This window comes from Maylandia zebra, linkage group LG23, assembly GCF_041146795.1.
Source record: "Maylandia zebra isolate NMK-2024a linkage group LG23, Mzebra_GT3a, whole genome shotgun sequence".
Classification (NCBI taxonomy): Eukaryota; Metazoa; Chordata; class Actinopteri; order Cichliformes; family Cichlidae; genus Maylandia; species Maylandia zebra.
This window is the reverse complement of record NC_135188.1, coordinates 5992002-6008146: the sequence shown is the minus strand read 5'-3', so window position 1 is coordinate 6008146 and position 16145 is coordinate 5992002. Positions and strand designations below refer to the sequence as shown.

The following is a 16145-nucleotide window of genomic DNA, read 5'->3' as shown; positions in this document are numbered from 1 at the left end:
ACATATCACAGTGCACATCTCATAAGCTGGGAACAAGTTAATATTTGAGTTTACATGGAGACACAAGACTTTGTTACAATACAAATTATGACATTTTGCTGACATGTGTGACTAACAAATAAGATGCCCTGTGGTTAAATATAAATGCACCCAGTTAACTTTTATGCTGAGTGTTAGTATAATGTATAGTAACTTAATAAACAAATGTGATTCAATAAATGTGTGAGAATTAATTTGGGGTGTGATCATCCTGTGAGTGAGCCAGCATGGTTAAAGAACCCAAAGAACTGGACAGCCTAACTGTTTATACCTTAAAAATGTAGAACTAGTATAAATAGTTCTGAACGTTAAAAGGGATTGAGTACCAGTTCTAAAATAACCACAGATCCCATTAGCCCTAGTTTGATAAGAGAGCATTTAGATCCAGACTAAACAATGGAATGTAGGTGACGTATGCTCTGATTGTGTAACATACAGTGACAGCGGATGACCATGGGTGTTCACTGGGACAAATCAAAAGATATTTAATTTTAAGTACTGCTTTTTCAGTAGTTGTTGGAATAATATCATTTTGCAATGACAGGTCAATTTTTTTCCTCCTTCTCTGTTGGCTTAAGACATTAAGGTACTAAATTTTAACTATTTAGTTTTTTTCTTCTTAACTGACACATAAGTGAACCATGTTTGCTCATTAGCTCATCATCAGCTGATGAGCCCCAAAGCATTGCGGCTCAAGCATTTTCTTCTCCTCGTCTACTGCCTTGTTTCCTGTGCAGGATGTGCTTATAGCCAACCATCTCCCTTGCTTTATTCTACTGTCTTGTCTTGAGATTAAACCTTCATCTCTTGTCAAGCATAAACGAGTTTTAGTCTGGTTTATAAATTCGAACATTTTTTGTCTTTCAAACAATCCTGGGATACAGTTAGTGGTTAGTCTAAGCGTGTCATTAGATATGCAATAGGCATTTTCATGATTTTGGTCAGTCTGTCATATTTGAAACTTTGGATACATGAGAGAAAATGTTTATAAGCACAAAGTGCTTAATGAATATGTGGCCTACATTGGTGTGGTTGGTGTCAGCGTTGCACAGTGTTGGTATTATTTTTCTGCTGTGTAATGGCTTTTTCTCAGAAACCTAAGTGGGTCTCTTATCGTCTGCTGCAACTGTACTGAATGAGATTAAGGTCAGCATCTGGGTCACTGGCAGTAGGAAAGGAGATGCCTGTATTAGATATTACTATTACATTGTTATCATTTTAAACTGTACATTTTATAGACTAAAAAATCCATTTAAAGGTGTATTCTTTTATAGCATACTTCTACAACTTATATTGACACATTTCTTGCTTATATTTCATGGTATAGGAGTGAGTGGAATAAAATGTGATTTATTGCTTAAAATCTTCAAACAAATGTAACTTGTTTAAACTTGATTGGCATCCTACCCTGACTTTTAATTTGAGTTCATGTTAGATTATTCGATTAAACTACCTCCCCCACTCTTCTCTCATTCTTTTGCTTTAAGACAAAGGGTGCTTCCAAGACAATATATGTCAGCACTGTTGACAAGTTGACACACAGACTGCTATCTAGTTTTGCCCAGCTTAGGTATCTTGAGATCTTGACCAGTAGTTTACTTTGAGATGCATACTACCATTTCTTTGTCTCAAATTCCAAAATCAGGTTTGAATTAGCACATTTGAACAATCAGCCCCCACTTGATAGAGTGCTCAAGTGCATCTTATTCACTGGTCTCTGGGAATAGAGATTAAAACAGGAATAAAATATTACTTTGTTTTGTGGATTATTAGGAAAATTATGAAGGTGGCCCACAAGAAGGCTTGAGTCAAAAATGTATGTAGTAGGATTAAGCAGCCTTGCTGATACAGTGTGTTATGTGCTATTGGCAAATCATACAAAATATTTACTTTAAAATAGTGTGGGGAAACCAGTTTCTCTAATTCTCGTAGTAATGCTGAACTATAGAAAATACCCTAGAATAGAGGTTGGAGTGCTCGAGTCGAAGGCAACTGAACTTTTAGGTTTTTGAAGACATTTTGCCTTTTTATTTTATTTATTTATTTTATAAGCTTTCCTCACAGCTGCCCTCAACTGAAGCACTTTAAACTACTATGACTTAGATGACTGAGAACCTCCACAGATGACGTTTAGTCGTTCTCAAACATTTTCTTGCATGAGGGAAAAAAAACATCCAGGCCGCATTCAGCATTGGGGCAAGATCATGTTGGATTTAAGTCAACTGTGCACAGTAGCATTGGCAAATTTGTTTGTTTCAATGGCGAAATAATTTTGTTTAAAAACCCACAATTATTCAGCTTAGATTTGCTTAATATTCCTCACCAGTCTGCTGGGGCTTGCCCCCAAATCTGTGAACCTTAGCCTTACAGTAAGAGTGCACCTTAATCTGTTTGATGACAACATTTTTTTTCCACAACCAAATCTTTTTTTTTTTCCTTAAATATAGTTAACTTTATTTTGTAACATTTTCCTTTATGTCTTTCTCTCCAGGGTGAGAGCAGCCATGTCAGAGGACGCAGTGCGTCAAACACGCAGCCAGAAGCGGGCTCTAGAGAGGGACCATGCAGCTCTTGCTGGGTCCCTGGGGGACATGGACAGTAAACGTGTTAAACTGGAGAAGAGCGATGCAGCTGGGACCCCTCTGGCCCTTGTGGGATCTGGAACCGAGAGTGTCAAGCTCAAGAGTGAGCAGGCTGCTAAGGTAGCAGCTAGCATCCTGAAGGCTGGTGAAGTGAAAGCGACCATTAAGGTGGAGGTGCAAACTGGAGATGAGCCTGTTGACATGAGCACATCCAAAAGGTGAGAAAAGTAAAAGGCTCAGAAAAGAAGTAATATTAACAGTGCTAATGTAGGGGCTCAGAGTTTGTTGGCTACAGGGAATGTACTCCTGTTTAGTTCACATTGTGCTGTTGCAGACATTAAGTTTGTGATTTAAGAAGTGAAGTATTTAAAATGGAGCAATACAGATGTTTAGCTTCAATTTAACTCATAACAGGTGTGATTTATATTCGTCTTTCTAAACTGAAAATGAACTAATCTGTAATGACAGTTAAATTTTAATGTTTTTTAACTTTATTACGTTAATGCTGAACATTTTAGTCAGCGCAAAACTGATTTGACTCAATGATTATCGCCCACTGGTATCGGTAAGTGTTTATGACTTGCGTGTACACTGGGTCTTGAGTTTTGCATAGTCAGCCAGCTGTCTCCAAAGAAAACAATTTTCACGTATTTGCACTTTCATAAAATAGACCCTAATCATCAAAATGCAAAATTCTTTCTGTTTCCATTTGATTATGTTTAACTATTACTCAATCATCAAATGGGTTAAAAGGACAGTTGAGTTGGAGTACTCATCCACATTTTTTGTGTGCAAGATTGTTTGAAAACTTCTCAAGAGTTATTTATGTATTGTAGGCCCTGAAGTTCATGCCTTCATGCACAACGCAAGGTTTTGTGCTGAGACGTGTCGATTGGAGTTTCTCGTTTCTTTGCACCAGCAAGTGGTCTGACAGGAGTCATACAGGAAGTCGCTGTGTGGTTGTCGGCAGCCTGCCCCCATTTTGAAAACTTTGAGGCTCCTGAGGCCTGGGCTCCATTTTCTCCCACAGCAGCACCTGAACTCTGCCTCACACTTCACACAAAATGAAGGCTATGTGTCACAAACTGGTTCTAACTGGCCGTTGCCATGGTTTCCACGTTGGAAGGAGCAGTTGGAGGAAGGAGGGGCCAGGAGGGGTAGTGGGTGTGTCACATGACTACTCAGAGAAGTGCCTGATGTCATGTGATGCGTGTTTGGTAGAGCGATAAATACACACACTGATCTGATGGCAGTTAAAGTGGAACAGGGTTGTGATTATGCTGAAAGTTTGTTGGCTCTGTCTGTGGTGCATCATAACGACACACAGGCGTCACCTTTGGCCTCCGTTTAACTCTCAGCATCCGTTTGTGTGCATACTCGCCGCATAATGATGATTTTATTGTTGTACTATATAGAGGACTTGGTGTGTCTTGGCAAGCTTTGTAAAACTATTACTGAAATGGAATGCAAACCACATCTTTCTTCGCCAGAGAAAAATATAGTAACTGAACTGAGCTGGACATCTTGGAAGTGTGCACGTATTCAGTTGGAAGAAAAAATAAGTTATGAACCCTTTGAAATGACCAGGATTTCTGAATCGATTACTCATAAAATATGGTCTGATCCTCATCTACGTCACAACTATTGAGAAACAAAACTTGACTAGACTTTGAAAAAAATAATCTTTATTGAAAACACTGAGTCATCACTCACAGTGCAGGCTGGAAAAATCAAGGGCGCTCTTAAATTTAGTGAGCTTCTGATAGGGCTGCTCGATTAATCGAATTTTAATCACAACTACGATCTGGGCTTTCAATGATCATTAAAAATGACTGAGCCGATTATTAGCCCCTCCCTCGTGCTTTACTCTCGCGCTGCTCCGTGTGGCAAATCGAGCGCACCTTTCTGCATTTCGAACACGTGTCACAACAATTAAGAGCAGCGGTCCCCAACCTTTTTTGCGCCACGGACCGGTTTATGCCCGACAATATTTTCATGGACCGGCCTTTAAGGTGTTGCGGATAAATACAACAAAATAAAACTAGTACCGGTACCGAAAAAGATTTGTTCATAACACACGTGAAAAGACCAAGGAAAACCGAGTAAACGATAACAAAATAACACTGAAAACCGATAAAAACCCTGAAAACTATACATTTCACACCTGAGCCTCAACTCTCGCGGCCCGGTACCAAACGACTCACCCGGGGGTTGGGGACCGCTGATTAAGAGGACCCGAGGGAAGCTCGGAAAGCTAAGCAGAAGTTATTTGGAGAGGAGAGTGACTGCCATTGGTTGAAAAGAGAGGTAAAAAAAACTTCAGTGGTGTGGAAACATTATGGGTTCGCGGAGTCAGACATGGATCAAGTAGACATAGTGTGTAAACTTTGCTACAGTGTTGTAGCTGCACCACAGAGCAACACTGCAAAGTTCACTAAACATAGATGTTTACATTTTTCATTTATTTTTTATATTGCAAACATTTGCACTGTTATCAGTATTTGCACACTATTTTATATTCTTTTTTGACAATCTTTAAAGTCATTATTCAATACATTGTTATTGTTAAATAAATATCGTCAAATAATCGAGATCTGCAGACTCATTCACATGATACACTATAATGAACTGGCTACACATGTGTTTTTCAAGCTCCTTCAGCACCACTTGTTCAGGGCATCTGTCAGCTGACCACATCCACAACCTAGTGTAGTCTTTAGGTCGGTGTTGGAACTCTTAACTTGGACAGTTCAAAAACACTGGTTTTCTTATCATGACCATCATCCAGCTCCTTTCTTAAGCTTCACATCATTAAATGCTCCCCTGAAATATGCTAAACTTTCTTGATTCAGTTGAATTCATTGTTCCCTAAAGAACTGAAGGGCATCCAGGCCCAGAAGTAGCAGTTCAGCCTCAACCTTTGATCCTTTCACATTTTTAATAGTCAAAACAAGTTACTGGTTTTGGTGTGCCATGCCCTTGTTGATCCAGTCACATCATTGCCTTTTGAAGTTAACTTGAGACTTATAACAATGTAGTATTTTTGGAGAGCATAGACTTCCTTTGCGCCGTCCTTCCATTAACACCATTCTTATTCAGTGTTTTACTTAGCAAGGACATGTGAAGCCAAATTTTAGCAGCTCATAGAGACTTCTGTTTTGGGCGGAAGCTTGGGTTTTGTGTTTTTTTTTTTTTTTTTTTTTTTTTTTTTTTTTTTTGTTTGTTTGTTTGTTTGTTTTTTCCTCCCCCCCCCATTGATGACCATCCACATCTTTAGGGTGATTTTATAGCATTTTTTTTTTTTTTTTTTTTTTTTGTCATTTTCATACCATACCAACTAGTCTTGGTTGGGTTTTTTTTGTTTTGTTTCATTTTTTAGTATTTTTTTTAATACAGAAGCAGGCTTCGACAGTAACCAGAATTTTTATAACTTTATAGCCTTATAGCTTTTGCAGACCTTTCGACCAAGTTTTTGCTTGGTGTGTTCAACTTTGCAGTTTCACAAGTTTGTCCCTAAAGCAGGCATTGGCAGCCTTTGACATCAAAAGAGACATTTTAGCATCTCCTACCAAACAATCGGAGAAAAAAAAGAGCAGCACATGTGAGTGATGGGTGGATGGCAGTAATTGGGAGAGGATAAATTAATGCATATAAATTTTCACAGTTAACTCTAATTCTAACCCATGCCTCGCAAGGGCAGGTTGTCGACCTCTGCCCTAAGGTAAGGCATTACTCAAGTAGTTTGCATGCATGTTAATGCTTCGTGTACATTATAACTATATGCCAATATTTGCGCACGTTGTTCTATTTGCTATTGTAATTAGCCATGGAATTTTGTTACCTTACGAGAGTCGTGCGTAGTCCGAAATGGCACTTGGCAGTATTGCATTGCGTTCTGAATGAGAATTCCACTGCACCTCATGACTGATTCAGCAGTCCTACAGCAGGTTCAGTGTGAATCTACGATTGGGGAAGCCGAGCATTGCAGAAACCCTGGACATTACATAACCAAGTTGGTGTGTGTTGTGACGCTTGTGTAAGCTGTTCTCAATAGTTACTAGCTTGCAGTGGTTGGTGCTCTGTGTCATTTGGCAGAGCGACTAAGTCAGTCAAGGAGCTGGGTTGCCATTAAGCTTTTGTTTGAGAGGATGAAGCTCCCACCTCTCCTCTAGTGCCTAGTTATGTGTTGTGCTGTTTTTAAACATGTTGTATAAAAAGACAAGTAAACCTATGGGGAGAAAAACCTTGGCTGTGCTTAGGGAGGGTAATCTTTCTTGGAATAGCATTTTCTAAAACTTGCAGGTTATCTCATGTTTTTTTGTTGTTTTTTCAAACCAGATTTTAATGAATCCTGTCAGGAAAGTACTCTTTTAGGAGGGTTCGTGTTCTCGGCAGTAGCTGAATTTTCTTCCCCCCCCCCCCCCCCCCCCCCCCTTTTTTTTTTTTTTTTTTTTAATGACACCAAGTGTTTGTTGGGATTTGTGTTGTGATTGCGTAGTCTAAGGAAATGATTGTCCCATAAACAACATGGTTATTGCTTGCCTTATTGAACTGAGCGTGCAATATCTGCTGAGGGTTGTTGTCAGGGCAGCTGCCGTGAAGGAGGAGTAGATGGCACAGAAACGTGTCTGGAGACAGAAGTGAACAAAAGGAAGAGAAAAATGTGAAGGTCTGAGTCAGTGAGTTGGAGTATAAAAGATGAAGAAGTAAGTAAGGATGGGGGAGGGGTGTGTGAAGAAGTAACAGAGTAAGAGAGAGTGTACACAATAGGTTGGCTCCTGGCCATGTATATTCCCCTCCCCCTCACTGTCACCCTCTCCAGTGTCTCCAGCAGACCGCCGCTCTGCTCAGCTTGTGACTCTGATGTCTGCAGCTGGGAGGGAGGGGAGAGCTGAGGCCCAGGCTGTGCCGATCTGGCTAGGCCACAGGCCTCGCCACAGAGTTAGGGGAGGGGTGAGGCCTTGTCTGAGTGGCAAACTGGGTCTGCGCTTGAAGCCCTGAAGCCTCCAGCTTGACAGCAATTGAACAATTACATAACTACACTGCATGTGTACATGCATAACTCCACAGTATGGCACTAACCACTACCCCTCACATAGTGTCATATCACAGCCCACCCTCCCTTAGTTCTCCTTACCACTGAGTCTTTTAGTACCTGACAGGCTCCCCACCGTGACAGAGGCAGATTTATTCTTCTGCCATGGTCCATGAGCTGTTAAATTACAACAACCCCCAACTTCTTATCTCCACCCTTCTGCAGACTCATGCAAATGAAGCTTTCCGCTAGTCGCCTTTGTTCTCCCTGGTGCTCAGGAAAAGCTACTTAACATCTCATCCAAAGTCTTCAGCCTTTTCTTCAATTTAAAAACAAAAAAATAAGTGCATTTAATTTGGCCTTTGTGTTGTTTGGGTGCAATCTTGCTGTTGGACGGGAGCGTTCAGGACTGTCGATTTTACCTTTCTTCAGAGATAATGGGTTGTTGCTTTCTTCCCCTGCCGCCATTACTCCATTATTGATCTCTTGCTTCTTTCCTTCTTGTGTGTCCTAGCACACATTCACACTACAACAAGGAAGGTAAACTTATAATTGAATACTACCATCTACTGGGTGAAAGACAAAACTACATTGTAACTACAGTTTTGTTTTTGTTTTTTTTAACACTAAAGTGTATCAAAGTATAATACAAAGCGGCCTCTTATTAAATGATCTTTCAATATTTCTCTCCTCAGCGACATTAAGAAAGAGCGACAGCCGCCCTCGCCAGATGATGTGATTGTGTTATCGGACAATGAGCCATCTAGTCCCCTCATGAATGGCCACTGCTTCTCAAAGACTGACACAGATAAACTTATGGTAGGAAAAAATAATTTATACATCGGTAACGATTCCTTTCTGTTTACTGATTTAAAACTCCATTTTCCAACTTTGTCCGAAAAACGATAGAAAAATGTATCACTTAAACAGATGCAGCAATTTTTGTTGACGCATTCTATGTGCTTTTATTTCAGTTATCTAATGTGTTGAGTTGGCCCAGTTAATCTGTTGTGGAAATTCCCAGCCTTATAATTGATTTCTCATTATTATCTTCTATGGCATTTTATAGAAGAGTTCACCTGAGGAAAGGGAGCGCATCATCAAACAGCTCAAGGAGGAACTAAGACTCCAAGAGGCCAAACTAGTGTTGCTGAAGAAACTACGACAGAGCCAGATCCAAAAGGAGAGCACAGTACAGAAGGTAACCAGACCTTTAACATTTTTTTTTTTGTAGTTTTATCTGTGTTATTTTTGTATGAGCCAGTAGGTACAAGTAATTCTTATCAGACAAGTCCCATTCTTCTGATAGCCCTTTTCCACTAGTACCTACACGATTGTGTTTCGGTCATTTTCTTTTACAATGATCTACCACCTAATGAGCATAGGGTTGTTATAACAGTGCGGCTGAAAGTCCTGTGAGGTCCTCCACAAAAAAGGACATCGAGGCTGGTATATGGCTGCTCAGTGAATGGCTTTTTGTTGGGGACCACACTTTTTTTTTTTTTTTTTTTTTTTTTTTTTTGCCATTTACCTCGATACCAGGTTTAGAAAAGGGTGGTTTTGATTTTTGTGAAGGGAGACACATTCATCAGTAATTGCCTGACACCACTGACTAGCCAATCGATGGCATGCAGTCTGTTGACATCACATTTTCGGATGGCCTTCGATCACTTGGAACCCTGCCTGAGTAGGTACTAAAAGAGTACCAGGTACTACCACCTAATGGAAAACCCTAAAAACTGAGTCATCCCAAGGTGACCTGAGTTAGGTACTCGCGAAGAAGGGCTATAAATGTCTGTTTTACATATGATGTAATGTTTGTACTAAAATATTATGTTTTGTAATGCTGTTTCCTTAATGTTCAGGCTACTGGCTCTGTGGCTACTCCTCCCCCGTTGGTGAGAGGTAGTATTACATCAAGCAAAGGATCCCTTCAGGTAGCTACTCACTTATTCGTCCGAACTTGTATTGCAGAGTCTACAGTTGCACTAGTTGTTTGTGAACCACTTGGAAAAACCGGAAATTCTGCATTTACTGCTCTAATTATGTGGTCTTGTCATTAACTAAGTCACAGTTTGACAAACACAGTTTGAATAAAAAGGAATTGCAAGCAAGTTCTCTTTTCATTGTCATCAAACTCACTGAGTATTGACTTACAGTCCAGCCAGTTGGTGAGATACATGAATCTGAGGCTCAAAATGTTTTTTCACGACTTGGGCATCCATCTATTCACAATGAGACAAACTTTCTACAGTTGTTGAAAGTTCAGGTCTTGGTAGTCATTGTGCTATTATTCCACCAAGACCACAGCATGCAAATATGAAAGAACGTAACTGCTGAGACATGTTTTAAGTTCATTATAAAACACTCTTGGGACTGCGTTCTTTGGGCAGATGAGTGGTTTGGAGAGGTTGGATGACATATCAAGACAAGAAAGCACACAAGTTATGGTGCGGCATAATCTAGCTCTTTGAATTACTAAATTTAAGAGTTCACCTACTCTGTACAACAGTTCATGTGCTGTTTGTTTATTCACATTGTATTTGTCTGTTATTGTAATATAGACGATTAGACCAGAGTTGTTAGTTGACAAACTTTGTCTTGCTATTGTGTAATTGCATGTAAAACTACAGAAAATTATAGCAGTGATAAGACATATAACACACACGGCAGACAGTTTACTACTTGTGTGGAGGAAGGCCATTCAGTTTTGATCAATTTGTTTTTACTTTACAGGTGACGGGTCGCAGCTCAGGCACAGTGATTCCCCCTCCCTTGGTGCGGGGTGGCCAACACATCCTGTCCAAACACAACTCTCAGAGTGTCATGCCCCCCCTGGTCAGAGGAGCCCAGGTTAGTGTTTTGGAAGTATATAGAACCTTAATTTTTTTAAATTTATTCTTCTGTTAACTAACTTTAAGGTTCTTGGTTGATATATATATTTTCTTTTTCCTTCTCGCATCTCTCCATGATTTTGTGGATAGTTGTCCTCTCTAATGTCTGTTTTTGTGTGTCCATTGGTGGCTATCAGCCTATTGCAGTGACTCCCCAGCAGATAGCCAGTCTACGTCAGCAACAGCAGCAGCATAGCGGCTCAGGGCCCCCTCCACTCTTGCTGGCTCCGAGGGCTTCTGTGCCCAATGTCCAGGTCCAGGGCCAGAGGATCATTCAGCAGGGACTCATTCGGGTGGCTAATGTGGCCAACAGTAATGTCATGGTCAACATCCCTCAGGTAAGGTGCATTTAGCATAGGTCTGCTAACTATGAAAATGGTGTCTTCATAGTCATTTGTAACAGGATTTTTTTTCTTCTTCTTCTTTTTGGTGTCTAGGCCTCTCCAACCAGCCTAAAGGGCTCTTCAGTCTCACCCAACTCTAGTGTCAATGACTCTCCAGCCAGCCGGCAGGCAGCTGCTAAACTTGCACTACGTAAGCAATTGGAGAAGACGCTGCTCGAGATCCCTCCACCAAAACCTCCCGCCCCTGATTTCAACTTCCTGCCTTCTGCAGCCAATAATGAATTCATTTATTTGTTGGGCTTAGAGGAAGTGGTGCAAAAACTTCTGGAGATGCATGGCAGAGGTGGGTACATGTTTGCACTAGTTTGGAGATGTTACAGAACAGCAGTAGATCTACCTGCAGAATGTTATAGTATGAAACCTTGTCCAAAGAACCTCTGCGTTTACCATGGGTCTGTTATCCATAATGTAGGTAATCTTGGCCCAGCTGCAGCAATGGCCAGCTCCGTTCCCAAAGAGCCATACACCTGTGCCCAGTGTAAGACTGACTTTACCTCTCGCTGGAGAAAGGAGAAGGCTGGGACCATCCTCTGTGACCAATGCATGTCGTCCAATCAGAAAAAGGCCCTAAAGGCCGAGCACACCAGTCGATTGAAGGCAGCCTTTGTCAAAGCACTCCAACAGGAGCAAGAGATTGAACAGCGTATCCTCCAGCAGGCAGCCTCCTCTTCTTCCTCCTCTGCTTCCTCAATCTCTAAATCCACCTTGTCCTCCTCCTCACTGTCCAAAAATGAGGTGCTGGTCTCCCACCACTATAAGCAGGTCAGGGCTGCCATGCAGCACATACCTGTGTCTACTCACCACTCCAGCATTAAGCAGGTAAGCATTTGACTGTATTGTTGAACGACCAGGCTTGTGGTTTAAATGTTTTTCCACAGCCACAATGTTGGTTTAATGTAATGTAGTGCAGCTGCACCAAAACTCTGATCTTTGTGTGTCTGTACAGGGTCATCTGTCACACCTCCAGTCTGCAATTAACGCTCGTGGTGTGGCCCACTCTTTCTCCTCCTCACAGCTGCAGAATGCTGTGACAGCAGCAGCACTGGGTAGTAGGTCCGGTAAGCATGCTGCAGCTCGCTCGTTGCAGCAGGGGGCAAAGGTTGGTGCTGGTGGCAGTGGTAACCAGGGCAACGTGGCTGCCTGGAGGAAGCAGACCGGTGGCAATGCAGGTATATAAACCGGAGACAATTATGTAGAGAATGCACTTCAAATGTTCTTACATTCTACTCATCTTTGGAGTAATCGCTCTGTTGTAAGGTTGAGTTGTACTGTTACTTTTTGTTCTTCAGTGCCATTCCTTCTGGCATCACCTTTTCATTTCCGTATTTCATTGTAGTGCTTTTCAGGTGTTTGCTTATGTATTTGTACCTTGACAGGTGTGACCATGGCCTACGTGAACCCCAGCTTGTCTGCTCATAAGACCTCTGCTTCAGTTGAGCGTCAGCGAGAATATCTTCTGGACATGATTCCCTCCCGCTCCATCTCCCAAGCAGCAAACGCATGGAAATAATGCAATCCCACTCCCTTTGACACCATAACATTTAGCTCCCTTAACATCAATAACAGCCATTCACATTATTGTTCTAATTCTTTCTATGGATTCGGCCTCTGGCCAAAACGATGCAGAATTGGCCTCTTCTTGTTGGATAGAGGTGTCCTTACACCTTTCACCATATACTTCTGCTACCTTCTTCCTTTTCTGAATCCTTCCCCCATTGGAGTTGTGCTGTGACAGCTCCAAGATACAAGGAATATGTTAAATATAAAATGGGTACCCTTTCAGAGGGATATATGGATGACGTGTGTACAATTTTACAGACTTCTTCAGTGATGTTGCCTCTCCCCTTCCCTGTATATTGGTTGAACCTTCCAGTTGCACCAAGAGGAAGTTTCCGGAGAATCCCTGAGCTCCTCTGCCTCTGGATTAGGCAAGGAAAAGTAATAAATACTATTACCCACCGTAAGAGATTCGTCTTACTTCCTGCCCTTGTCTAGTCTGAACCAGTCAGACTGAGGCTGTGGTTGCCAAACTGAACGTAACTGAAGACCTCATTACAGGAATTGTTGAGCTTTGAGGACCATCCACAAAATAAGAACTGCTTCAGCTTTGCAAAAATGAATAAAGTAAAAAAAAAAAAAAGAAAAAAAGAAAACTGGAGGGAAAAAAAAAAATCTTATCTACACACAGACTGCCTCTTCTCTCAAACCTACAGCGTGTATAATAGAGAAGTTGATGTGTGTTGGATTATTTTGTATGGCTGAATGTTAGGATTTTGTCTTTTCTTCTGTAAGTCATATACTGTGTTTGGAATATTGTGCTCCCTGATACTTTGGAAGTGGCCTCATGTCGAGGTCTGAATTTAAAGGCTAATGTTACTGTTGAGGTGGTTTTACATCTGCTGGGTTCCATGTTGCAGCCTACTTTTAAATGCTTTGTTTTTTCTAAGATCAAGAGAAAGAATAAAAATTAAGGTTTCACTGACTCGTTAAAAAAAAGAAAAACATGGGGCATATTCTTAATGAATATTGTAAAATAAACCTTCCAAAGAACTAGTGGAGCCCAAATGGAATCCCTTCTGCTAGAAGGTTTCTAGTTTATTTGAACCCTCTCTGAATATAAACATGAATTCATGCTAAACTGAGGGGGTGTAAGGAATGTCATATTTTTGACATTATTTTTGCTTTTAGTCATAGGTTGTGGTGCATTCCCCCCCCCCCCCCTTCTATAGACAAACTATCTGAATTTATTTATAGGGTTAGTAAAGACATATGCGTATGCCCTAAGTTTGCAAGGATCTTCACTTAGAATTTGTTTTCTCTTGTTTGTCAAGTGGCTCCCACATACCCTATGATTGGTCCAAGAGAAGCTGGACAGCATTCAGAATGTAGTTATGCAAAAACCCCTATAGCAACAAATGACATGAACTTCTAGTCTTTAACATTAAAGTGTTGTGTGATTTCTGTCAGGTCATTGAATTGAGCTAACTCTGCCTTTCACATGAGCTATAGTGCATTTCTATCAGGTTGCAGCAGCACAGGATAAGCTAGTGAAGTACAATATGTCTACATGTAAAATGGGAATTTTCCATTGCATGTGGACTTCTGTTATTTTACTACCATGTGTTGTCCCCCCCCCTTTCATTTCAACCCCTGGGGTGGTCCAGGTTTCTCCACTTAGCAATGATTTTACAGGCACTTTTTGAAAAATGTCTCTAAATTAAAATGTAAAAATGTTGTCTTAAGTTTAATCACAGAGGTTTGTTTAATGAGAAGTGGTATAGCCATCTGACAAGCTGAACACCCCAGCAGTGATTTTTTTTTTTTTTTTTTTTCCCAGCTTCCTTTATCTTTTATTTTACACTTTTCACGTAGAAATGATCCAGTTACGTCTTCATTGATCAGAACTCCCAGTCTTACAGGCCCGTTGCTTCACTCTGGATTTCATCAATACAGATGTAATGTTTTGTTTTTTTTTGTTTTTTGTGTTGTTGTTGTTGTTGTTTTTGTTTGTTGTTTTTTTTTTTAATGGCATAAGGATGTGAGTCCTTTATTCATGTCCATATACTCTTCAGCTCAGAAGTTTTTGTCAGGTGCCCTGCTGGTATGTGCTGCCAGCATTAGGTAAATGAACATCCTTTGCGCTGTGTTATCACTGTACACCTGGGTTTCATTTAGGATGGTGCACCAGTACACTGCTGATAGAAGTACAGGAATATAGTTTCTAACTTGATTTGCTCAAGATCTCGTATTTCTGTCTCAAAGTAGCATCAGAAATATTCCAGGTTATCTGCACATTCCTGACAGGCAGAAGATAGCGGTCCACGTCTTGTGGATGCGAAAGAAAAGCAATCGAAATAAGCCCATCACTTCGTGCCCTGCTAAAAGTAACCCTGCGCTGTCCTGACTACTGCCGCCTGCTGCTGCTGTTTGACAACATCACCATTCCGTTTATTTGGGGTCGACGCGCTGTTAAATGAAGTGCTGCCCAAATGAAAAAGAAAACAGTGTGAAAATGTTTTTTGGGGTTTTTTTGATTTTTTTTTTTTTTTTCTCCTGCTCTATCAAATAATAAAACTAATTTTAATCCCTCTTTCATGGCTGGTTGACCTGTTTATTTGTGGTGTAAATCAACTTCTAGAACTGACTGCATATAAACGATAATTAATGAAGCTAAAAAGCACACATTAACATAGACACTGTGTATGTGTGTGTGTGTATATATATATGAAAACTCAAATATAACTAAGTGACCTCTTCCTTCGGTTTGACAGCTTACAGTCAACAATTGCTGTTCTGCTAGTGGCCACTTGAGGGCGACTTTAGAACAATCCCTATACACCCAAGCTAAACTGTTGATTTTAAGCAGCACAAAACCCTGGTATAGTTTCCTCCCTGAATGACATATCTACTCATCCATCTAGATTCTAGAAAAAGGGTGTGGCCACTTTGAAAATTTGGAAGCCTTTTGGTGCCTATTGGTGTGTTTAAGGCTGGAGTTGTAGAAATTGACCCCCCCCCCCCCTTTTTTTTTTTGGCTCCTTGCTTGTTTACCACTACCAGCTATATGTATCTGTGCATTGCCCTTGCACTTTTTCTTTTTTTTTAGGCTGTTCTTTTAGAATACATTACACATTGCAAAAACCTTTTAAATGCACAAAGTTAAAAAGGTCAAATTCCTTTTTAAGTCGATGTAAAATTCCAGTCAAAAATTAGTTAACTTTCCCCGACAGATAACACCGATGTTAACCTGTCTGGTCTCTTATTTTTGTTTTGCTGCTGGTGGGCAGACCGAATGAAGTAAGCTGGCCCTGTACTGTATATACTTGGTATTGGATCAATAAGAAAATTTGCAGTATGGCACAGCAATATTGTTACTGCCCTCAAAATGCCAGGAAATATAATGCAAATTGAAACACATGTGTTCAAATGAATATTTAATTTACTAAAAATATTGTCAGATGGTTCAGTAAATACCAAATTTTTAAAGAATTTGCGTTTTTTGGTAATTTTTTCATGGTTCAGGCTTTCAAAGGTTATTGCCCCCTTTTTTTGCTGCTATTGGGCTGTTATTGCTATATTAATTAAGACCACTAGGGGACAGAGTTTACCAACATTCCTTACGCCCAGGTTTTCCCTTTGTTTTCCTCCTTGGAATTTGTCGTTATCTTCCTAATAGGTACATTTATGCAGC

General features: G+C 40.5%; 1 protein-coding gene across 2 annotated transcripts in view; it reads left to right on the top strand.

Moving 5' to 3' along the window:
- gatad2ab (GATA zinc finger domain containing 2Ab) overlaps positions 1-15044 on the top strand; it is a 34063-nt gene extending 19019 nt beyond the window's left edge. For both annotated transcript variants that reach the window (XM_004554892.3, XM_076880678.1), the window contains exons 2-11: positions 2531-2839; positions 8352-8475; positions 8726-8857; positions 9522-9593; positions 10393-10509; positions 10688-10888; positions 10988-11237; positions 11367-11773; positions 11901-12123; positions 12331-15044. In XM_004554892.3, the coding sequence (XP_004554949.1) occupies positions 2544-2839; positions 8352-8475; positions 8726-8857; positions 9522-9593; positions 10393-10509; positions 10688-10888; positions 10988-11237; positions 11367-11773; positions 11901-12123; positions 12331-12464 (1956 nt within the window). In that variant the 5' untranslated portion in view covers positions 2531-2543 and the 3' untranslated portion in view covers positions 12465-15044. The remainder of the gene's footprint in view (positions 1-2530; positions 2840-8351; positions 8476-8725; positions 8858-9521; positions 9594-10392; positions 10510-10687; positions 10889-10987; positions 11238-11366; positions 11774-11900; positions 12124-12330) is intronic.
- The last annotated feature ends 1101 nt before the right edge of the window (positions 15045-16145 follow it).